Consider the following 25,699-nt stretch of genomic DNA (forward strand, 5'->3'; position numbering starts at 1 on the left):
TTATAATGGAATACAGAATAAGGTAAAAAGCCAAAACTGTAGGAAAAGATTGTTTGTATAAGATACTAAGGAGTTTTTAAAAATCTCCTTGTATTATTTTAGATAGTATACAATTGATCACCACCCACCATAATTGTTTTATTATGTCAACGTTTAAAATTAAGGAACATTACATTCTTCACATGTCAAGTCATACCACTCTACCATTGTTTTATTCCTTCCCCCTCCCCGCCCCGCAGATAAAATCTTTTGTTATTTTAGGAAAATGACCGATACCACATTGAATACTGTATTAATCTCCCAGGGCTGCCCTAACAAAGTATCACAGACTGAGTGGTTTAAAAGACAGAATATATTCTCTCATAGTTCTGGATGCTGGAAGTCGAAATTAAGGGGTCCCCAGAGTTGGTTCCTTCTGAATGCTCTGAGGGAGAGCCTTTTCCATGCCTCTTTCCTAGCTTTTGGTAGCTTCAGGCATTCCTTGGCTTGTAGATGGCATCCTCCCATGTTTTCACATCATCTTCCCTCTATATGTGTCTGTCTCTGTGCCAGATTTCCCCTTTCATAAAGACACTAACCATATTGGTTTAGGGAACCCTAATGATCATATCTTTACTTGATCATCTCCAAAGACCCTGTTTCCAAATAAGGTCCACAGGTATGGAGGTTAAAAATATAACGTCTGGAGGTTCTGGTTCAAGATAGCAACGTGAGAAGATCTTGAACTCATCTCCTCTCAGGGACACACTGAGTGTATAGCTACATGTGAAATAATTACCTCAAAAAAACCCCCCAAAGATTGGCTGAGTGATGACTACACATCAAGAAAACAAGAAGAAAACCACTTCAGAGTGGGTAGGAGTGGCTGGGACACGAATTTGTCATCAACAACATCCCTGGCATGGCAACCAACCCACAACTGGGAGAGAACTCAAAACCCAGAGTGTCTCCCTTAGGAGCAAAGGGTTCAAACCCTATCTTGGGCACTCCAACTTTTAGGATATGCATTTGAGAGATAAGCCCCCAAACATCTAACTCTGAAAACCAATGGAGATCATATCCCAAGACCCAAAAGACTGGCAATCTGAGAAGCCACTCCTAAAGAGCTTGCAAACTGGAACTCACTCACCCCAGGGCCCAGCTCAGAGGCAGCCAATCAGGCCCAGACTTAAAGTGAAGGAGGCTCATCTGCTTATGTTAAAACATTGCCTTGAGGGCCAGGAATCTAATTTAACACACATCTAGGAGCCTGCTGGAAAACTCTCTGGGGACAGATAGGCACCATCTTCAAGTTCTTCCTCTGCTGTGCTCCAGAATACCAGGAGCTCTGGGAAGGAAGCTTTTGCACATGTCTGGTGTTCCAATATTTGTGGCCACTGCCAAGGGGACACCTCTATATCACCTGGCTATGGTGGCCAGTGGGGTTTATGCTCATGAGTCCCACAGGGCTATAATCAACAAAGAGTTCTTAGAGGATTATAACTCCCATCACACAGCAAGAGACAACAGACCTAGGAACTCAGTGTTTCTGAGAAGGAGGCCTATTAACTAATCATGACTGTGGCCCGAGGGGCAGGCCTCTAATTAAACACCCATCTAAGGGCTAACTGTAATCCTTTTCCGAGACCTCAGACGGCGGGTGCTATTTTTCCAAATTACTGTCTGCTATAATCCAGAGTTCTGGTGTCTCCTGAAGGGGAGCTTTTATATGTGTCTGGTGCCCTGGTTTTTATGTCTGGTTCCCCAATTTTTGTGGCTGCCACCCAAGGGATGCTCTTTGATTACTTGGCTATGGTGGCCAGAGTGGCTTGTGTTCCTGGGTTCCTCAGGGACTATAGCAATTGGAGAAACAATTCTTGGCAGGCTCCCACTCCCAGGACACTCTCCAAACAGTGGACCAAGGCACACCCTCCAGTCTTTCTGTGAAGAAGGCTTCTTTACTTGTCAGAACTAAGGCTTCAGGTATGGCATATATCTAGTGGTCTATGGAGCTATTCTGAAGGAATGTAGGCTGTGGACACCATCTTGGTGTTCTCCCTTTGCCTTGCTCTACCTCACCGGTATCTCCCATAAAGGAGTATCTGTACTTGTCTGGAGCCTTGACTTTTGCAACTGATCCCCAGGGGATACCTTCAAGATTGCCTGGCTCTAGGGGCCAGGGGATTTATGCTTGTGGTCCCACAGGACTTTATATATTTGCATACTTCTAAAACCTGATGTCTGAGGGTCTGGCTTCTGGGTAGCCTGAACCTAAGTACTGAGATACTCCTCTTTGGAACACTGACAGGTCTTGGCACATCCTCAAATACTAGGATCTATTAAATATAAAGTAGGCTGCTTGGATAAGCACAAAGATTTGAGAATCAAACAAGAGCTGGAGCAGGGTTGAATAAAAAGATTCATCTCCTACACCAGGTCACTCTGGAGACTAAAGAAGTGGTTTTATCTACCCACTATATATTTATAGTCAAAATATAACACTAAAGAAAGTCATCAAGGGATCCCTGGGTGGCGCAGCGGTTTGGCGCCTGCCTTTGGCCCGGGGCACGATCCTGGAGACCCGGGATCGAATCCCACGTCGGGCTCCCGGTGCATGGAGCCTGCTTCTCCCTCTGCCTGTGTCTCTGCCTCTCTCTCTCTCTCTGTGACTATCATAAATAAATAAAAGTTAAAAAAAAATTAAAAAAAAAAAAAAAAGAAAGTCATCAAATCACAAGAAAGAGAGTAAAAGTAGAAAGGAACAGAACAACTGGCCTGAAGAATAGAGCAGCTAAGACACAACAGCAGAGTGCACACAGGACACACCAGAGACACTTCCTTAAATTCCAGGCTCTGGACACTACAGACCTCTTCTTCAGAAAGCCATTATTTTAAGGAACAGGAGACATAACCGTCTTTTCTAACACAGAGAAGAAGGTAGAGACTTAGACCAATGGCAAGACAGAAGAATTTATCCTAAACGAAAGAATAAGATAAGGCCATGGCCAGAGATCTAAGTGAAACAGATATAAGTAACATGTCTGAGGGAGAATTTAAAGCAACAATCATAAGGATACTCACTGTGCTTGAGAAAAGAAGACATCAGTAAGACCCTTAACACAGAGATGAAAGGGTTAAAAAAGAATCAATCAAAGATGAAGAATGCAATAAACAAGATTGGAAACAGGCTTGATGCAATGAACAGCTGGCTGGAAGAAACAGAGGAACAAATTAGTGACCTAGAAGACAAAATGTGGAAAATAATGAAGCTGAACAAAAGAGACAAAGAATTGGCAGCTGGAGAATAGACTTAGGGAACTCAGTGACTTCATCAAACTTTCATATTACAGGAGTCTTAGCTGCTTGGTTTCTGAGTCTTCTCTCCTTTTTTACTTAGTAGTGAAAACATTGCCAATTTTGTTTATTTTTTTGGAAAAATTGGTCGTTACTTTCATTGTTATTGTTAATTCTGGTTTCTGTTTTATTTATTTCTGATTTTTCATTGTTATTTTCTTCCTTTACTAAATTTTGGTTAAGTTTCTTCTTTTTCTAGTTCCTTGTGGTGTAATGTTCTTTATTTGAACCTTTTTTTTTTTAAGATTTTATTTATTTATTCATGAGAGACACAGGGAGAGAGGCAGAGACACAGGCAGAGGGAGAAGCAGGCTCCATGCAGGGAGCCTGATGTGGGACTTGATCCCCGGGACTCCAGGATCACACCCTAGGCAGAAGGCAGGCGCTAAACTGCTGAGCCACCTAGGGATCCCTTTTTTTTTTTTCTTAATATAGGATTTATAGAATAAATTTCATTCTAATATCTGCTTTTGCTGCATTTGTAGGTTTTGGAATATTGTTTTCTTTTTCTTTTGTTTGAAGACATAGTTTGATCTGCTATTTGATTTCTTATTTGGCTCATTACTTGTGCAATAGTATGTTTTTAATATTTACATATTAAATATTTAAAAATTACATTATAGAATTTTCAGCTTTGTTTTAATAATGATCTTCAGTATTGTACTATTGTGGTTGGAAGACACATTTAGTATGATTTCAGTCTTTTAAAATTTGTAATATTTGTTATGTCTCTTTTTATGTGATTTAACCAGGGGATTCTTCTGTGTGTACTTGAGGAAAATGTGTATTCTATTTTTCTTGGATGGAATGTTATATGTATATATCATTTAGAACCATGTATTCTGAAGTATGCCTCAAGTAAGAAATGTTCTTGTTGATTTTGCATCTGGGTAATGAAATTTGTTGAAAATAAAATGTTAAAAACAAACAAACTCCCACCAAACTCAGGGAATATGACTCTAACCTAAACTCAAACCACTAACTCCCATTGCCTTTATTTTACTGAGTCATATTTTTAATTATTTTTTGAGGCAGAAATTAAAATAATACCTGTTTGTTTTACTTCAGAAATGCTGTCATTAGTCCTCATTCACAAATAGGAAACTAACTCAGAAGTTAGTTCTAGAAATTACATAACAAACAAGAGTGCTGTAAGTCTAAGCATAGTTCACAATTGGTTATAATAACTGGAATGTCTGCCTAATGTCATATTAAATTAAAAACAATAGCTAATACGAATATGAGGAATGAATGTAAATATGGTTTGAAATTGCTGATGGAATTTTCTCCCATGAAACTGATCTAAGAATCAGTAGTATATGAACTGAAGTAAAAAGTGAATGACAAACAAGGCAGGAAACCACAAATGTTGGAGAGGATGCAGAGAAAAGGGCACCTTCTTGCAGTGTTGATGGGAATGTGAAATGGTGCAGCCACTCTGGAAAACTGTGTGGAGGTTCCTCAAAGACTTAAAAATAGACCTGCCCTACGACCCAGCAATTGCACTGCTGGGGATTTACCCCAAAGATACAGATGCAATGAAATGCCAGGACACCTGCACCCCGATGTTTCTAGCAGCAATGTCCACAATAGCCAAACTGTGGAAGGAGCCTTGGTGTCCATCGAAAGATGAATGGATAAAGAAGATGTGGTTTATGTATACAATGGAATATTCCTCAGCCATTAGAAATGACAAATACCCACCATTTGTTTCAACATGGATGGAACTGGAGGGTATTATGCTGAGTGAAATAAGTCAATTGGAGAAGGACAAACATTATATGGTCTCATTCATTTGGGGAATATAAATAATAGTGAAAGGGAATAGAAGGGAAGGGAGAAGAAATGGGTAGAAAATATCAGAAAGAGAGACAGAACATGAAGACTCCTAACTCTGGGAAATGAACTAGGGGTGGTGGAAGGGGAGGTGGGAGGTGGGTGGGGGTGAATGGGTGACGGGCACTGAGGGGGCACTTGATGGGATGAGCACTGGGTGTTATTCTGTATGTTGGCAAATTGAACACCAATAAAAAATAAATTTATTATAAAAAAAAAAGTGAATGACAATAAAAAAAACCCAGCTAGAAAACAATTAACAAAATGGCAATAAGCGCATAACTATCAACAATTACCTTAAATGTAAATGACATAAATTCTCCAATCAGAAAACAAAGAGTAGCTGAATAGATAAAAACGAAAAACAAAAAACCACCATCTATATGCTGTTCACGAGACTTATTTTGGATGTAAGGATATATAGACTGAAAGTGAACAGATGGAAAAAGATGCTCCATGCATATGGAAAACAAAAGAAGGATGAAATAGCTATACTTATAAGGGACAAAATGAGCTTTAAAACATAGATTGTAATAAAAGACAAATAGGGGCATTATATAATGATAAAGGGGTCGATCCAACAATATTTATAAATATTTATGTACCCAACATAGGAGCACCTAAATATATAAAGCAAATATTAACATACTTAGAGAGATACATAGACAGCAATACAATAAAAGTAGGGGACTTTAATACCCTACTTACATCAATTCAGACAGAAAATCAATAAGGAAACATTAGCCTTAAATAACACCAGGTAGACTTCACAGATATTTATGAAACATTCCATCCCAAAGCAACAGAATATACATTCTTCTCAAGTGGAAGAATATGTAACATTTTCTAAGACAGATCATATGTCAGGCTGCAAAATGTGTCTCAATAAATTTAAGATAAATGAAATCATATCAAGCATCTTTTCTGACCATAATGGCATGACACTAGAAATCGATTATACGAAGAAAACTGGAAGATTCACAAATAGGTGTCAATTAAACAGCATCTACTGAAACTTGTGTGTGAAAAAAATCAGAAGAGAAATCAATAATACTTTGAGACAAACAAAAATGGAAATGTAACATAACAAAATTTATGGAATGCGACAAAAGCAGTTCTTTTTTAAAAATATTTTATTTATTTATTCATGATAGACACACAGAGAGAGAGGCAGAGACACAGGCAGAAGGAGAAGCAGGCATCATACAAAGAGCCTGACCTGGGACTCCATCCAGAGTCTCCAGGATCACACCCTAGGCTGCAGGCAGCGCTAAACCACTGCGCCACCAAGGCTGCCCAACAAAAGCAGTTCTAAGAAGAAATTTCTTAGCAATAAATTGCCTGCCTTAAGAAACAAGAAAAGTCTCAAATAAACAACATAACTTTACACCTCAAAGAACTAGAAAAAGAACAAAGTCCAAATTAGTAGAAGAAAGGAAATAACAAAGATGAGAGCAGAAATAAATAGACCAAAAGACAATTAAAAAGATAAATAACACTAAGAGCTGGTTCTTTGAAAAGATAAATAAAATAGATAATCCTTTAGGTAGATTGACCAAGAGGAAAAGAAAAAGGACTCAAATGAAATCAGAAAAGAAAGAAGAAATATGACAACTGATACCACAGTACACAAAGGATCATAAAAGACTACTATGAACAATTATATGCTAACTAGTTGGACAATCTAGATGAAATGGATAAATTCCTAGACATATATAACCAACCAAGACAAAAACATGATGAAATACAAAATCTAAGCAGACTGATTACTAGTAAGATTAAATCAATAATCACAAATCTCCCAACGAAAGGCCAGGACCAGATAGCTTCACTGGTGAATTCTACCAATCATTCAAAGAAGAATAAACATTAGTTCTTCTCAAACTCTTCTGAAGAATAGAAAAGGAGGGAACTCTTCCAAAGCCATTTTATGAGGTCATTATTATCTTAATACCAAAACCAGATAAGGATGCCACAAAATAAGAAAATTACAGGCCAATATTCCTGGAGAACTTAGATATAAAAACCTTCTACAAAATATTAGCAAATCAAATTCAGCAGCACCTTAAAAGCAATACATAAATCAAGAAGAATTTGGAATTTGTTCCAGGGATGCAAGGATGGTTCAGTATCTACAAATCAGTCAGTGTGATATACTATATTAACAAAATGAAGAAAAAAAATTCACATGATCATCTCAACAGATGCAGAAAAACATTTTGGCTAAATTCAGTATCTATTTATAATTTTTAAAAAACTATTAAAAAGCAGGTATGGGGGAATGTTTTTGAACATAGTAAAGGTTATATATGACAAACCCACATCTAACACCATAGTTAACAGTGAAAAGCCAAAAGCTTTTCCACTAAGATTAGGAAAAGGACAAGAATGCCCACTTTTGCCACTCTAATTCAGCATAGCACGGAAGTTAGAAGTCACAGCAGAGGAATTAGGGAAGAAGAAGAAATGAAAAGCATCCAAATTGGAAAGAAAGATATAAAACTGTCACTACTTGTAGATAGCATATTATATGTAGAAAAACCTAAAGATTCCATCAAAAAATGGTTAAACTTATAAACAAACTCAGTAAAATTGCAGGATACATTATCAATACGCAAAAATCTGTTGCATTTCTATACACTAATAATGAACTATCAAAAAGAAAATTAAGAAAAAAATCCCATTTGTACTTGTATCAAAAACAATAAAATATCTGGGAATAAATTTAACCAAAGAGATCAAACACCAGTATATTGAAAACTATAAGATATTATTGAAAGAAATTGAAGAAAACAGATAAATGAAAAAAATATTCCTTGTTCATAGTTTGGAAGAATTGATACTGTTAGAATGTTCATACTACCCAAAGCAATCTACAGAGTCAGTGCAACCCCTATCAAAATCCTAGTGGCATTTTTCATAGAAATAAACAATAACACTAAAATTTGTATGGAACCACAAAAGTCCCTGAATAGTCAAAGCAATCTTGAGAAAGAAGAAAAACACTAAAGGTATCACAGGCCATAATTTCAAACTATATTACAAAGCTATAGTAATTAAAATAATATGGCATTAAAACAGGCACATAGATAAAAGGGACAGAACTGAGAGCCCAAAAATAAGCCCATGCATATATGATCAATTAATTTACAACAAAGAGCCAAGAATATACAATGGGGAAAAGCCAGTATCTTTAATTAACGGTGTCAGGAAAATAAAACAGCCACATGCAAAATGAATAGACATTCCCCAAAGAAGATATATAGTTGGCCAACAGGTACATGAAAAGATATTCAACATCATTAATCATCAGGGAAATTCAAATCAAAACCACAATGAGATATCATCTCACACCTGTTAGAATGGCTATTCTCAAAAAGACAAGAAATAATAGGTATTGACAAGATGTGGAGGGAAAAGGATCCTCTGGGCACTGTTGGGGAGAATGTAAATTGGTGTAACCACTATGGAAAATTGTATAGAAGTCCCTTAAAAAATTAAAAATAGAATTACCATATGATCTAGTATTTCCCCTACTGGGTATTTATCTGAAGAAAACAAAAACACTTATTCTAAAGGATACAAAAGCACCCACATGTTCATGGTAGCATTATTTACAATAGCTAAGATATGGAAACAATCTAAGTGTCCATCGATAGATGAATGGATAAGGAAATCATGATATACATATGATACATATATATCATATATAATGAAATAATTTTCATAAAATAGAATGAAATCTTGCGATTTGTGACAAAGTGGGTGGCCTTGAAGTCATTATGCTAAGTGAAATAAGTCAGACAAAGACAAATACCATATGATCTCTTTTATATGTGGAATCTAAAACAAACAGAAAACAAGCTCACAGATACAGAGAACAGATTGGTAGTTGTCAGAAGCAGTGGGTGAGAAAGGTGAGAGAAATGAGTAAAGCTTTTTTTTCAGGTTTAAATTGCATTAAAAATTTTTTAAAAAAATCACCAAATCCCATCTAGTCAAAATACTAAAAAATGAGCACTGCTCTCTAGAACTAATAGTCATTTCTATCTAATGAGTGTCTGTCATGTACCAGGGACAAACACTAGTCAATTTAATTCATTTAATCCTTATCACCCTGAGCCAAATCTATAAGTAGATATTATTATCCCAATTACAAATGAGAATCATAAGACTTAGAGTCTAACACATGTAACTTACTCAAGAATATACAGCTAATAAAGATGGACCTGGCATTTGATCAGGTTCAGATTAACACAAAGTTCTTGGACCACTAGTTTAAATGATAAAAGATATATTAACATTTCAATGATTATCACAGAAGCTTTAGTAACACAGAATTTTATTTACCATGATATTAAAGTGCCATTACTATAACACATCCAGTCACACTGAATTTCTCTGCAAGTGTCTCTTACTTACATTGAAACTATCCTCTCTTCTTAGAAGATAGTCTGTTCTGTCAACATTTGGCTTAACAAAACACCAAAGAACTTTCAAATGTACTCAAAACAGTGTAACAGAAGGCAAGAAAAATTGTGGCACATGTATATTATACACAATATTGGTGGATAACATGAAACTGTATCTTGTAATGAATTATACAGATATGAAAAGGCATTATTAGTTGTAAGGAGACAACTCTTTCAATTTGTGGCAGATCAATCAAATGACTACATGAAATTCCATAGCAATTTAATCTAAGTAAAACATGTTTATATTTAGAAAGAATAAAGGAAGTAGTAACAGTCTTTTGACTAACAATGAACTGTGGGTCTGGTACTATGGATGGCAGATGGACTCAAGATAGGGGCAGGCAGGTGCAAAAAATCAAAAGGTAAAAAACAAAAACAAAACAAGTTTGGTATCACCTTTGACATAGTTTTGATGTTAACATGCTAGCCAATGGTTACGTGGAGAGTGCAAAGTTCGGAAAACTTGCAGATAGATTTTAGACATTTGAAGTACTAGAGAAGAGACTGGTATATAATTCATTAATCTAAAAGCAAAATCTCTGGTTTAATTAGAACTCTGGATCGAGAATTTGGATCAGGATTTTGATATATAACCACATGTCTTCAGAGCTAACATTTAAGCCATAAAATATTTTGTGATGTTATTTGCCGAGCATCTGTAAAGGGATATAAGTACCCTGCTGTATGACCAATTTAATCTCTAACAGCCAGTTCTAATAAAACTGCAGTAGCTATGTGGTAGGTAATATGGGAATCAAACTAAAAGATTACAAGAAAATATATCTGTACTTCCTCATGCTATCATCATCTGTGGAATTTAAACATTATAAAGTATAATTGTCAATATCTTTACAGTTACAAATAGATATACACTTTTGGAATTTAAATTATGTTTTGCCACAGTTACGAAACTGGCACTGACAACATTAGGACGGCTTCTTTCACCATCACTAGGGACACAGGAGGAAAATCTGTTCCATGGAGGGTGATTATCTATGGGGTTCCTAGTTCATTCCAATGGAGAAGAAGGTCATCTCCTAAATAATATAACCAGTTACTTTCTGCTTGAAAATATTAATTCTAAGATAGACAAGTGGCAAAAGGTAGAGACATAGGCACATATTTTCCATCACATGGAATAAGGTATTTTTTAGCCTAAAATCATAAATCTGGAAATTAAAGTTCTCTTAGAAGTCAATTATCTAATTCAGACCTCACTTTGACACAAAGACTTATTTTATTGAGATATTTAGTATATTAATTCTTTTTTTCATTTTCACTATTATAAGAAAATATGAGCCATGCATATGAAAACAATTATTCTTTAATAGATTTGGTCAGTATAAATCTCACCACATTGTTTTTAAAAAGAATTCAATACATTTTTGGAGTCCACAATTCAACCCATAACAAATATAATTGAAAATTTTCTCTCAAATGAGAAAATAAAAAGTGCCAACAATGTCCACAATTGTCTTGTTGGAGCTGTAGTGTCTTAGAGCTGGTGGCGGCACCAACTCTGAGGAAGAAAAGCAGAGCAGAGCAGCGCTGCACGGTGATGTCACGAGAAGAGAATGCAAGCTGGATGTAAAGAGGCCATCTCCTTAGCAGGAGCTAACTAGAATCGCAGACATGGCTACAAGGGAGGCACGAGTGGAAGCTCACGCCTACTGCAAGTCTGAGTTCACAGCAGAGAAGAGATAGGGCAGGAGGACCAAGCTGGGTACAAGGACCACCTAAAAGGCTTCATTGCAGGAGGCATTCATTTGAAAGAATAAGAACTGGCCATTATGGCAGTGCCTCCAACTAGCCTAATGCCCAAAATGAGGAGCAGGGCAAGTGGCATTTCCCTTCTATGTACAGGGCTCAGGCTTTGTGGAGCAGAATCGGTCACTGGGAAAGCCGTCAGCAGAAAAGGAATTTGCTAAAGGAGCTAAAAAGTTCTTTGGTTCCTGCATACTTTGCCCTTTGCCAAATGGGCATAGAGTTCAGTTCACATGGTAGAGTTTGGAGCTCTCCTTGAACTACTGAGGGAACCACTGGAGGCACAACCCAATGAAGAATGGGGTCTCATGGTCTGGCAGATGATTGATTTGTGAATATAGAGTGCACACAGAGACATACTGAGGGGAAAGTGAGAGGGAGGAAAACCAGATTGATGAGAAAAAGGGTCTTAGAAACTTATTAGTCAAACTACCTGATGAATAATCTACTTCTAGACCAGTAGTTCTTAATGGCTGCTTTCAGGTATGGTTATAGGTCCAGATAAGTTCTAAAATATACTGCCAGTAACTTTTAAAAGATTGATTGATTTACTTATTTGAGAGAGAGAACACATGCAATCGCAAGTGGGGGGAGGGAGGGAGAGAATCTTCCAGCAGACTCCCCGTTGAGTACAGAGCCCACAAAGGGCTGATCTCATGATCCTGAGATCCTGAGCCAAAACCAACAATTGGATCCTTAACTGACTGAGCCACCCAGGAGTCCCCTGAGTGGTGTACATTTTTTTTAGCACATGATGTTGATTGGTCTTTATCCATTTTAAAGTGCTACTCTGGCTCATTTAAACTCCAATATGCTTTCTAGATGGGAGAGAAATGCTATAGAACTATAGATAGCACAGAAACCCTCAGACTATTTTCCTTTGACCATAGCCCAAAATTTGTGTTGGTGTTTATTGCTTCTGCTTTGGTGGGGATGTGTGTGTTTAATCTCATTATTCTCTCTTTTTTTTTAATCTCATTATTCTCATTGGTGTGTTGTCTAAGTCAGTATTAATAATCATATTTGTTGCCATGAGAAAAATGGTTGAGAACTGCCATTGTTAAAATACAGCATCAGGGATGCATGGTGGCTTAGTGGTTGAGCGTTTGCCTTCAGCTCAGGGCGTGATCCCGAGGTCCTGGGATTGAGTCCTACATCAGGCTGCCCACGGCGAGCCTGCTTCTCCCTCTGTCTATGTCTCTGCCTCTCTCTGCGTGTCTCTCATGAATAAATAAAATCTTTAAAAAAAATAGAGCATCAAGGCCCTGAGGCTGGGGGACAGCTGGGAGATAAAATACAAGATATAGAAGCCCCCAGACATTAGGTGGTGAGCAGGGATATAGAGATTTTTTATATTGGGAAGACATAGTGATGTGGCATTAGGCCTCCAAATATTTCTACAGGCTGGGCAATACCACAGCACAGTCAGAGGACAAGAGTCTGTGTGCTTATTATGGTGAGGATGTATGGGTACCAAGACTACTTGAAGCTGTTCTTCAGCCTGGAAGCTTGTTTTGGGAAAGTGTGCATAAATTGTGAAGATGTTTCTGGTTGTATGAATTACTGCTTGGTATGCTGGTTCAATTGGAAGTAGGTGACAGAGGTACTTTCAGGATAGATTATCTTGAGGATGGCAAATCAGACGTTCCTAATTTCTCAGGTAAGGCATATGTAAAGAATCTGTTACTCTGAATTTGAGATTCTGAAGTGTCCATGTTGTAGTGTTCAATATTGACAGCCACAACAACTACTGTGTCTGATCTCTCTCTCTCTCTTTTAAGATTCTATCCATATATTCATGAGAGACAGAGAAAGAGAGAGAGAGAGAGCGAGAGAGAGAGAGAGAGAGAGACAGGCAGAGGGAGAAGCAGGCTCCATGCAGAAAGCCTGATGTGGGACTCGATCCCAGGACCCCAGGACCATACCCTGAGCTGGAGGCAGACGCTCAACCACTGAGCCACCCAGGCATCCATGTGCCTGGTCTCTTGATGCCTTTGCTTCAATGGTTGGTTCTTCCACACTTGAAGAAATTTCAGTGAAGGAAATTGGGAATCCAGGATAGAGTCAGACAGCTTGTTTGAATAGTGGATCCTAATTCCAAAACCCATGATCAGGTACTGAATCTGTGCTCCTGAATGAGACACTCCAACACTGGGTCAGCCAAGAGGCCCACTATGTCCTCCTGGGTCCAGTAATGATGATCATGGGATCCTAAAGCAGGTTAGGACCCTACATAGTAGGCAAAATGCTACTGTAGATATGTGGTACAGTCACTGTATATCAGGTAGCTTTAAAAAATTATGTTTTTTTTATTTTTTGGGTCATAAATACGTTGCACATCTACTATATTCAAATAGAGAAACACAATGGAAAAAGTAAAATGCACCCATTTTTCCTATATTGAAAAAATAGAAATTGAATTTTTGAAAGACTAAATTATATTGGTAAATTGAGGGATTTATGTATCTTTAAAAATATTAAAATGGAAGTTTTCAGGGAAGCACAGAAACATTAGATATCACATTGCAAAAGAAAGTGTTAGACTATTGTGTGAATTTTTCAAAGAAATTGCCAAAAACTATTCACAGGATCGTAAAATCCCTCATTCACAATAAGGGCATAAAAGTGTTAGGAGATTGGAGATTGCACACAGTGGTAGCAAATAGACGCTGAAATCCCAGGGGTTTAGACAAAGTAATTTTCTTGCTCTCATGAAGTCCACTGAAGGTTGAGTGACTTTCCAGGGCAGTTCCCCTCCAAATACTCATTCAGGGATCCAGCCTGTTTCCATCCCATGGTTTCACCATCTTAGCATATGTCCCGCAAGATTACCACGGCAAAAATGGAGATAGCTTGGAAGGCTCACATCTGCTCCTCCATGCTTCAGTCTAGAAGTAACTACTTAGAGCCTATTGGCTAGAGTTAGCATTTTTATAGTGACTGACACACAAGACTCAAATAATGGCCATTCTTACCATTATGTTATTAGACAAGAGCATTTTGAATGGCTGGATAAGAGTTCAACAGGTATACTAACCATAATTTTTTTAATTTATTTATGATAGTCACAGAGAGAGAGAGAGAGAGGCAGAGACATAGGCAGAAGGAGAAGCAGGCTTCATGCACCGGGAGCCCGATGTGGGATTCAATCCCAGGTCTCCAGGATCGCGCCCTGGGCCAAAGGCAGGCGCCAAACTGCTGTGCCACCCAGGGATCCCCTATACTAACCATAATTAAAGTGTTACCCTAATGTAGGACATTTCTATTATTTTCTTTCTTGTAAATCTTTGTCTTCACATCTGATTATTTCCTAGTAGTAGATTAGCAGGGTTAAAGGATGTGGATATTGAAAAAAGTCTTGATTCATATTTTCAAATGCTTTGCTAGAAATGTCAAGCTAATTTATCCTATCACCAGCAATGTAAAAAATGTGCTTTACTTATCAAAACTTTACAAGTAGTAAATGCTACCTTAAATAAATAGGCAACACTGTTTCTTACACATTTGAATTTGGTACATTTTGTCCTATCAGTACATTCACTTGCATCATTGCAACGATCAGAGTACTGACCTGCCTCTTTCATTATGCTCTGAATCAAGAGGCCATAAATATCTTTTCCAGCCATGAATTTCCAATGCTTAGCCCAGTATCTTGCACACAGTTGAAACATAATAAACATTTGTTATAATATTTCAGGTGAAAAGTCTATCTTTAGTGCTTTAATTTGTACTTTTTTTTTTATCAATCTTGTTTTTTTTTCTTTGAATTTTCTTCTTAGCTTCCTTTACCATTTCTGTATTGATGTTATATGGTTTTTCTCACCAACTGATAATGTTCTTGAAATAATAATGATATTAATGTTATCACATTTCTTTCAAATATTTCCCAGATTTATCATTTCAGTATATGAAGTCTTTAATAAGCAATTTTTAAAAAGTATGTGTCAAATCGCTCAATATTTGTTTCTGATAGTGGAAATTTTATTCCCCTAGCCCCATGCTTCCATGAGGGGACTCCCTCTCTCCTTCCCCCTTGATTTCTCATCAAGAAAGGGGAGATGACATAAGCTGGTGAAATGCTGAGCTCTCATCCTCTCTGGACTCAATTCTTAAGGAGGTTTGACCCCTGAGCTCCACCCTGAAGCTCACAGGCACAGGCTTAGAACCCTCAGGAGAGTCAGCTTCACCAGTCTGCCAGTGATCAGGTGGTTGAGATGAATTCTGGAGGATAAATAGAGTCTGACTCGGTGAGTTATAAGCTTTGTTCCCCAATGAGCCTTAACAATTATGATTTGATTCCCACGTTTCTTCTGAGTCAGTCCTGAACTTAAGAGTAGGGAGAGAATATAATGGTCTCTCAGTGAACCCCATCATTTTCATTTGTGCTTTGTTCAATTGTTTGTATGTTCGAAGGTCTTTCCTATCTAAGGCTAAATGAATATTTGCCTATATTTCCCACTTGGATTTTAAGAGTTTATTTTCAAGTGTTTCTTATAAAATTTAATTTTTTAAAAAATATTTTATTTGTTTACTTGTGAGAGACAGAGAGAGAGAGAGAGAGGGGGGGGGGGGCACAGAGACACAGGCAGAGGGAGAAGCAGGCTCCATGCAGGGACCCCGATGTGGGACTTGATCCCAGGACTCCAGGATCACATCCTGAGCCAAAGGCAGATGCTCAACTGCTGAGCCATCCAGGCATCCCTAAAATTTAATTTTAAAGTATGATACAAGAAGTCATTAGCATGACTGCAGAATGTTTGGTAAATATAGAAAATCATAAAGAGAAAAATTAAAATGATACTTAATTGTGACACTGTGTATCTTCTGGTTCCAAAATTATTGACATGGATTAACTTTTGTAGATTTAACTACGCTTAATCAGTTTCAGTGTTTATTGCCAGTTCTTTTACATTAGGACTTCCTTCTTCTTGAATTTTTAGTTTTGATTTGTCTCTTGCTAAATAGGAGAATACAATATACATGGAAAATACCTTCCAAGTGCACTTTCTGAAACTTGCAAAAGAGCGTCTCCCATTGCTTCACACAGGAACCCAATCTTGGCTCTGTAGCATTGCTCTCCCTTCTCAGCCTCACAGCATTCCACTCTTTCCCCTCCCCTCGAGCCCCAGGGACTTTGCTTCTTTTTATTTTGTGGCATTTGATGTTGCAAAGGAGAAAATTGTGTCTTAATTTTTGTTACAATGCAGGCAATCTGTGCTTTCTCTTTGAATGCAGGTAGGAGTCCGCCTTCATAAAGGCATTCACAAAATTACCCAGAATTTGTCTAGGATCTTTCTTAATTTTTGACCACAGTATGAAGGGCTATTTCAATCTACACATTCTGAGGGCTTTCTTAGGGTCTGGGAAGTTTTCTTAAAATGTCTTTGGTCATTGTCTTTGTTTCAGTTACTGTATACTCTTACTCTGGGACTTCCATACTTACCCTGTCTTTCCCCTGCACTTTGCATGAGTGCTTTAAATTTGTCCTCAAAATCACCGATTCAGTTTTCTATGGAGTCGGTTCTGCTTTTTATTTTTTCCACTCAGTATTTTAACTCTACCAACACATCTTAACTGAAGCATTCCTTACGTCATCTGGGGCTCTTTCTCGACCCATTTGGATCAATCCTTGGGCTTTTCTGTCTTCCACCTGGATCTTTCTGCAGATACCAAAAATTTTCCTAAAATGGTCACTTTTGCTAGATTGTTCCTTATCTGAGTCTTCAGATAAATGTCAGGTCTTCCTTGAATTTCCTACACCCCCCATTTGGGAGCAGTCTCTGTAGTCTTGGGTTTTCAAGGTAAGCAGCATGGATAGTCTGCCCTTGCCTCTCTGTGCACTGGCCCCTCAGTGCTAGTAGAATTGCCTACTTCTACCTATAGTTGGGGGGTAGTTGGTAGAAACAGCACTTCATTCAATATCAATGCCTCGCAGGCATTCTCCTAGGACAGATAATTGATCTCCTCTTACTTTAACTCACTGGTTCTCTTCTAGTTTGGACAGTTCTTGAAAACATCTAGTCTTTGGAGCTTCTTTTGAAGCTTGTCATCTTGCTCATGGACCTATCTCTGTCCTAGTTATCACAGGACAGGATTTCTATGCCTAACACTTCTTTGCTAAGTCTCTATGTTAATTTATGTTCTTTATGCAGAACTTAAAGATTTAAAGGGTAAAGGTTTACTTGCCCAGGACTGATCTTTGCAGGCTTGCTTCAGCAAAGTTCTAAGGAAACCATGCAGCTTCAGTGCTTTTAAGGCAATCAATTCTAATCTATTGCAGTCCCTCTCCTCTGACAAGGGAGAGATTGGTGATCCCCAACAAAGAATGCCTGTGTAGCAAATCTTGCAATTTTTATGGTATATCCTATGGCTGCAACCATGAGGCAGAGACCTCAGCCTCCACCCCTTTTCCATCTCCCCCTCTGCTAATCATGCAGGGGAGGGGCTGAGCTACATCAAATCATGAATGCTGAGCTGGCAGGGTAAGGCTTGTATGAAGGCTATGCCACATGATGTTGCTATTGTGTGTCCCTGGTCACACCAGGGGTGTGATCATACTTCCCTAAACATACAGCATCCAATGAAAGGGCAATGGGCAACCAGCACACCTGCTACTGCTCCTGTCTCTGTGAGTTCTCTTGGAGCAGTGCTGCTCCAGCAGGCCTGCTGTGAGTGCTGCTGACCAATTACCTTGTTAGCATGGCAGTTGTCCCAGCAAACTGGGCATCTGTTCAGGTCCATACCATGGCCTTCTGGAAGCAAGTCAGAGGACTGGAAATAAATCAAAGACCAAGATTGGAATGAGAAGAGTCTGCTGGTGGTGTTGTTGCCAGCCTTCAGGAAGGCCAATGAGTGACTATTAGCAGGAACTAGCTTTGAAAAATCCTAAGTAGTAAGAAACCTATGGGGTTAAGGCTCTCAGTAATAAGATACCTTGTTTCTTTTTTTGTCCTCTTGGAGGGATTTGCCTTGGATGGGGTGGATACTTCACTGACAGAAAAGCTGAACCACTGCCCCTCATAAAATTCATGAAAAAAAAAAAAAAGAAGAAGAAAAGGAATGTCTTCTCCATTATCACTAAAAATGGGTGAAAATGTATTAGGGAAAAATGATAACTGAACATAGGCAAGACAAAGGCGAGTGGGCTCCTGAATTCTAACTCCTTTTCAATGGTGGGCTTCTCCATAGGTATGTTCCTGGATCTACCTTCCACTACTGGATGTATCAGGGGAGAGCGCAACCACTCTAGAGTGTCTTCACAACACTCCCCTGCTTCTGGTGCCTTCTGGCCCCTGGTGAACTGCACCAAGATACATTACCTAGAATCTGTCCATGGAGCTCACTGTCAACAATAATTCTAGGACCTGAACTGGGCAAGCCAAACAGGACAACACCTTTCTTCAGAAGTTCCCCTGTCATTGAGAGAGCTTGGGATCAATCCTGGAGAACCTGGTTAGCCAGTGTTCTATCCCTGCAGTACCATCACAGATGATGGCCTCCTGAACTGGAAGATATGCACTGCCTAAACTCTTCCTACATTGGTATTCTCCTCCCCATTTTCAGTGACCATGATCAGCACTCCAGGGTTATCAGCCAACATCTATTTCTAATCATCCTCCTGGTCTCTAACAGCAAAGTTGAGACTCAAAGCTCTTATGGGTTAAAAGGGAATGGGTTGCTGCCAAGAAGAGATGATGTTTACAAGCCATGCACTGAATTGGAAAAGGAGGAATAGGACAAAGAGGTATACAGAAATTAAGGGTTAACTTGCCCAAGACTGATACTTTCAGGCTAGCCTTTCAGAAAATATATTGGCCCTTCTGCAAGGCTCCATAGAAACCATCTAGCCTCAGTGCTAAATCCATTAATCTGGTCAAAAGCAAGGCTGGGGCCCAGATCTTAAATCACTGGAAGTGGGGAAAGGGGAAAAGTGTTGGTACTTGCTCAACTATGAATGCTGATATGGTCAATTCTGTCTGAGTTTGCTTATCCCATCCCCAATCCTAATAGAACCACAACTGCAAGGCTTGGACCCCGGTATCCTGATCAGGCCAGGGAAGGGGCTGGTGCTGGACCCAACCACTGAAGGTATCTGATGTGAATAATGAGAATGCCAGTGCTTTAGCCAATGGAAATCAGACCACATTGTGTACTAGGGCCTCATCTTTAACAGCAGTGGGAACTAGAACCCGTGCTTGACTCTGGCCAGGGGGCTTTGGGTAAGGATCTGGTCACATATGTGTCAGCGGGCTGCACATTGGCCCTGACTGTACCCAGGTTCCTAGTCCCTGTGACTATGGCTTCTGCTCATGTTCATTTGCTCTATAGTTCCCTAAGGGTTCTGGAGCCATGCCCTGGACTACAGCCTGCTTGGTTGGGCCCTGACAACCTGCCCTTTGCCATCTGCCAGCTGGTATCCTGCTTTAACCTGCCTCTGAGCCCAGCTGCTGCCTAGCTGTTGCTGTGGGGCCTCCATTTGCTTGTCTGGACCAATCAGCTCAGATTTGCGGAAGCTACACCTCCATCACCTCAGGGGGAACCCTACAGCCAGGTGAGTCCCCACTGCACTCTGGCCACATATTCTAAGTAGTCCTAGTTCACCCTTCTCATGAAAATTTTACCCGGATTGCAAAAGCTGCACAGGTACTTTTCACCATTGCAAGTCACATCAAGCACTCAAAGCCAATCTCTGGAATTTGCAGCAACACCAACTCATTTTATCCATCAGGCAAAAGGCGTGGCTCCTAGGGTCTATGAACTGATTAATATTTTAGACCTGACAAAAAGTGGCTGCAAAACAAAAAAATACAATCTAACTTAAAAATAATTTCATAGCCAAAATGTTCTAATTGCTGTGGAATATGGGTGCATTTTATCACATTGTAGGGTGGAGCATGTAAATGTGAGCAAGCCAAGGACCTGCAAATGTAATCTCATGGTGGTGCCACCCTCACATTTCCCAAACTCAGCCTCATTCTCAGTCACTGAAATGACAATGAATAAATGAATAGATAAATGAATAAGGAAAAGGGGCACCTGGGTGGCTCAGTTGGTAAGGGTCTGCCTTTAGCTCAGGTCGTGATCCCAGGGTCCCGGGATGGAGTCCCTCATTGGGCTCCCTGCTCAGAGGGGAGCCTGCTTCTCCCTCTCCCTCTGCCTGCCACTCCCTCTGCTTGTGTTCTCTCTCTCTCTCTGCCAAATAAATAAATAAAATCTTTTAAAAAATGAGTAAGAAAGGAAGCAATGAATAAGTCCTCCAACAGAAATGCATGCAGAGATTTTAAAAAATCAGGAGGGAAACTGGAAGTTGTTGTTGAATGGGTATTGAGTTTCAGTATTGCAAGATGAAAAAGTTCTGAAGACAGATTGCACAACAATATGAATATACTAAATGCTACTGAGCTGCACTCTTAGATGTTCAGATGGCAACTTTTGTTAGGCAATTTTTTTGGAATCAAACTGCATCTTAAGAATCACAATTAAACTTTACACAAAAATTCAGAATATAACTATGATAGCTATTTGAATCTCATTGAGCCACTCTTACATTTTCATCAGTGTGGCCCTGACTTCTTCGGCCTTATTTTCATGTTATTTCTTCTGTGATTTCTTTTTTGGGACCAGTAATGCATAGTTGATATGATTTATTCTTGCAGGTGACAGAAAATTATTGCCCAAATTACAGAAACAAAACAAAAACTCCATTCAATGGAAAGATTTCCTAGAGTGGAGAACAAAAAGGTGCTAAATTATATTCTAATATATAATTTTCATAATTAGTACATCATGAAAATAGAGGAATCCTTTGCACAGAGGAGTGACTATAGGCTCTAAAGCTAGCTGACTAGTCAATACTAACTTCACGACTAACCAGTTCAATCTTTGTGCCAGTTTTCTCATCCTCAAAGTGAAGATAATAATTTTCAAAAGCTTAAAAATGTTATTTGCCTCACTTATGAAATGAGAATAATTTTTAAAAGCTTAAGCAATAATTTTCTTTACTTAAGCAAGAACTTATCCCATTTTTCTTTAAAGATTTATTTATTTGATAGAGATAAAGAGCACATAAGCATGAGCAGGAGGGGCAGAGGGAGAGAGAGAATCTCAAGCAGACTCCCCTCTGAATGCAGAGCTGGACTCAGGGCTCGATCTCACCACCCTGAGATCACAACCTGAGCTGAAACTAGGAGTCGGAGGCTTAACCAACTGTGCCACCTAGGCACCCCACAATTTATCCCATTTTTAGAAACTGAAAGACGAAACTCTACTTTTAACAATAGGCTAAATGTTTTAACAAATAATTTGTCAAATTATAGCAATATTATCCTTTCCTTGCCATGAAGCTTAAACCCAAAGTCTGAATGCAGGTGTGTTCCTATTTTGCCTTGCCACTTTTCGTTCTCACTGCTGCTCAGAAACACACTTTCTGCTTTAAACAGGTTGCACCTCCTACCAGTTCCTCTAATTATGCTTTAGTAGTGCCTTCTTACAGAATTGATTGTCCTGCTTCTTTACCTGCCTAAATTCAACCCATCTTCCAAGTCCCCCACCAGTCCTTGCTGATTCCATTTTGCCTTTTTTTGAATCTAGTCTATGATCTCTCACTTCTCTGAATTTTTTTGGTATTACTGAAGATGGCCCTCCAGATGGCCCTTGAACCACCATCTACTGCCTCCTAGCACCTACCATGTTGTAGATTGCGATGTGTAATTTTCTATTTATATATTAATTTTTACCTTTTGTGGTGTCCTATATAGTCCTACCCACAAAATAATCAATATTTTCTCATTTAACTGTTTGGCCAAAGTTAAAATTTTTGTGGAAAATCAGTTTTTTTGAGAAAAGAAATAGCATTATTCATGCTAACTTTTCATATATTTTCTTTGCATATAATCTACCTACCATTCCTTCCATAAATAATTTTAACTCTTAAGTTTCTCTTTGCATTCTTTAGTAAAAAACCATACAAAATGTATTTTTGACGGTATTTGCTGTTTTAGACTTTGGCTTGCGTTAAGATAACCTTATGAAGTTGCTTTTAAAGGACCTTTCCTTCGGAAATTGTTATAAAACCACGATGGAGTGATATCTAAATTATAGAGATATGTACAGGGGATATGGGAGCGCTAGGAAAATCACGAAGTATGTCTTCCTTTTTTCCCATTTTCATACACAAGAAATCCAGTTAAAATGAAGAGAGGGCTGTAGGAAAGGAAAGGAATTCAAGCCCTACAGCACGCGGCACTGACAGACACGTGTGCATGGGTATGGAAGCAGCCTGCTCTTGCTGCTGCTGCTGCTGCTGGGAACTCCAGCCTGGGCGCTGGGGTGGACTGCAAGGAAAGCTTTCGCGGAGCCCCTAAGTCACACACCTTTGCTTTTTAATTGCAACAACTTACAGTCTTATACTAACGCCTCAGGTCTTTTTCTCAACCCCCACGTGCTTTCTGGCTGCACCGACTCTGAATCCTCCAAAGCAACCAGGACAGCCTGACAAATGACCACTCACCCTCTTCCTCGAAGAGAAGTCCCATGTGCGCATGAGCCTCGGCTTCCTTCTTCCCACCGTCAATTTTGATCAGTTGAGCAATCTTAAAACATCGCTCATAGAAGTGGTTCCTTACCCATTTGTCTTCAGAATTATTGAAGTAACAGGCCAGTGCATACAAGTTATTATAGACGTCTTCAAAGTATTCTTCAAAGAAAAACATAAGCTGCGTTAGAAAAATATCTCACGGCCTGTCCCTTCAAATGGCAAACCAACCTAGTGATTATTTATTTTCCCCTAAAAAGAGGATTAGCTATTTTAAAAATGGAAATGCAAAATTAAATTAATGCGTCTTAACCACTAAAACAGTTGCGTTAAAGGATGTGCACACGAGAAAAAGCAACCAAAATCTTTCTGAAAACTTAGAACATGTAAGAAATTGACATACTCTTTAGTTGAAACACTAGACTATATAAGACAAAAGACAGGATAATATGTACTAGCACTGTTCTCAGGTCTATTGCAAGAGATGAATATGTGTTATCATCAAGTACTTTTCCCATTAAAGATTTGAAAAGTATTTAGATTCAAGAGAAAACAATGTTTCCTAACTATTGGGGGGGAGCTAATAAGGAAAGCAGATAAGATATGGAAATAGAGTATTTTTACCCAGAAGGAAAAATAATCACGAGCTTATTGATATAATAATATGGGGATTGGGATAACCCTATCAGGTTCATATACGTTCTGCAATGTTTCCAGTGATACAAGTTACTAGCAATGCTAACAAAGAATGGATTTCTGTGCTTCTATTTCTCAATATCTTTTTCTGCTGAAAATGAACTAATACTAGTCATCCTTCTCACTCAGTTATTAGTTTATTAGTTGTTAGTTTTTAAACCCTCCCTTTTTCCCTAAAGTGGCACCTGACCTACTTGTATACAAAAAGCACATTAATAAATTGTGAATTAGTCTTTTAAACTGCACTGCAGTCAATCATAAACTTGGACAAAAACCTGTGTGTTAATAAATTGTGCCTCAGTCCCGCAAATTCCATTTTATTGGTGAATATGAACAAATTCATATTTTTTATGTCTTTTTGCATCTGTGTTATAAGCGCAGTTGTAGATATATGGTAACTTCTGGATTACTCTTCCAAGGATTTTTTAATAACAATCATTATCTATTAGAATTTATTGATATTAATTATTCACAACAATCAGAAGAGTCAACTCAAATGTTCCTGAAAGGACTACAATTATGAAAAATATTTATATATTGCCCACTAGTATTCCTAGAAGACTAAAATCAAAAGGCCCAGAAAAAAATGAAATGAGGTTGATTACAACAAAAGGTAGTTTTCAGGATCCCTGGGTGGCGCAGCATTTTGGCGCCTGCCTTTGGCCCAGGGCGCGATCCTGGAGACCCGGGATCGAATCCCACGTCAGGCTCCTGGTGCATGGAGCCTGCTTCTCCCTCTGCCTGTGTCTCTGCCTCTCTCTCTCTCTCTCTGTGTGACTATCATAAATAAATAAAAATAAAAAAAGGTAATTTTCAAGAACTATACATGTCATTCTAATGTATCAAAAGAAATTTCTGAAACTTAAGTCATTTCTTTACACATGTTGCTTCATAATTTCATAGGAAATTAAGGCTTATCTCAAAATAAGGGCTATACCTAAACATTAAAGTTAAAAAAATAGAGGTCTCCCTGTCTCCCTATTTTAAAATACTTTTTGAAGGAGCTGGGGATTCTGGAGAGCCATTCTGCTGTTTAAGGTTACTCACAATAGGCATGAGTTTAGGTAAAAAGCAGTGAGTAACTGGAGTTATTACTTGAAACAAATACTCTCATCTCAGAACTGACTTCTCTTATGTTTTATCTTTGCATTGTGAACCTTCTACCTAAAGTGAATGGAGCACTAAAGTGTGTTTTGTAATGTTTTATATTCTTTGTCATCTTTAGTTATTAGAGAATTATGATTTTTAAAAGTCTAAAGCATTCCATATCTTCCATTTTCAAAAAGTTATATAAAGAGTTTTTGAAAAAGTGATCCCCAAATAATTTTTCTGACTTTCAGTAATCAGAAAAAAATTTCCAATACTCCACATGTTTTTTTTTTTTAGAACAAGTTGTGTTAGCTATCGTTTCCATATTTAAAAACCACTTGTTATCTAAGCTATTTTTCTACAGAAAAAATGGGGTATTTTTCAGAGCATTAAGTATAAGGGAATATATTCAAGTTTTGAATCTTTGAACAATCCAAATATATGCACTGTACCCTTTACATTCTAAGCAGCCTTATCTCCTTGTTTGTAGACCACTTACTTGAACTGTCAGCAGATATTTACAAGATGAAAAACATTTTTATTGTTGGTTTATTATTTAGATCAGTATTCATTGTGCTATCTAGAAAAGGAGATTCTATGGTGAAATAAATTGGAAAATGTAGTTGCTAATTTTCTTCTTTCAGTGACCACACACTATGCATCAGTATGTTAAAGGCTCTGGTTAAGTCCCGCAATAAACCAACCTACTTAATATCCATGTTAATTCACCTGGTGTTTCTCAAACTTATTTTACCAGATAATTATTTTTGTTTTGCTTTACATGAAACCATTGGAAAGATCCTGGAGACTCTTTGTATAGAACACAGTTGGGGTATCTTAAATAAATGTTATTAAGAAAAAAATTGCTGCTTAACCATTAACAATAATTTAAAGTCACGTGTAAATAATGTTTGAATTATCTATTGATTCAGTTGCCCATTACCATTATTGCCATCTCTTCTCCAGCCCCATG

At 38.3% G+C, this 25,699-nt stretch overlaps 1 protein-coding gene across 5 annotated transcripts in view; it reads right to left on the reverse strand.

Moving 5' to 3' along the window:
* TTC29 (tetratricopeptide repeat domain 29) overlaps positions 1-25,699 on the reverse strand; it is a 243,319-nt gene that overhangs the window by 175,999 nt on the left and 41,621 nt on the right. For all 5 annotated transcript variants that reach the window (XM_038558949.1, XM_038558950.1, XM_038558951.1 and 2 more), the window contains exon 6: positions 22,918-23,103. In XM_038558949.1, the coding sequence (XP_038414877.1) occupies positions 22,918-23,103 (186 nt within the window). The remainder of the gene's footprint in view (positions 1-22,917; positions 23,104-25,699) is intronic.

Source organism: Canis lupus, chromosome 15 (genome assembly GCF_011100685.1).
Source record: "Canis lupus familiaris isolate Mischka breed German Shepherd chromosome 15, alternate assembly UU_Cfam_GSD_1.0, whole genome shotgun sequence".
NCBI classification, from domain to species: Eukaryota; Metazoa; Chordata; class Mammalia; order Carnivora; family Canidae; genus Canis; species Canis lupus.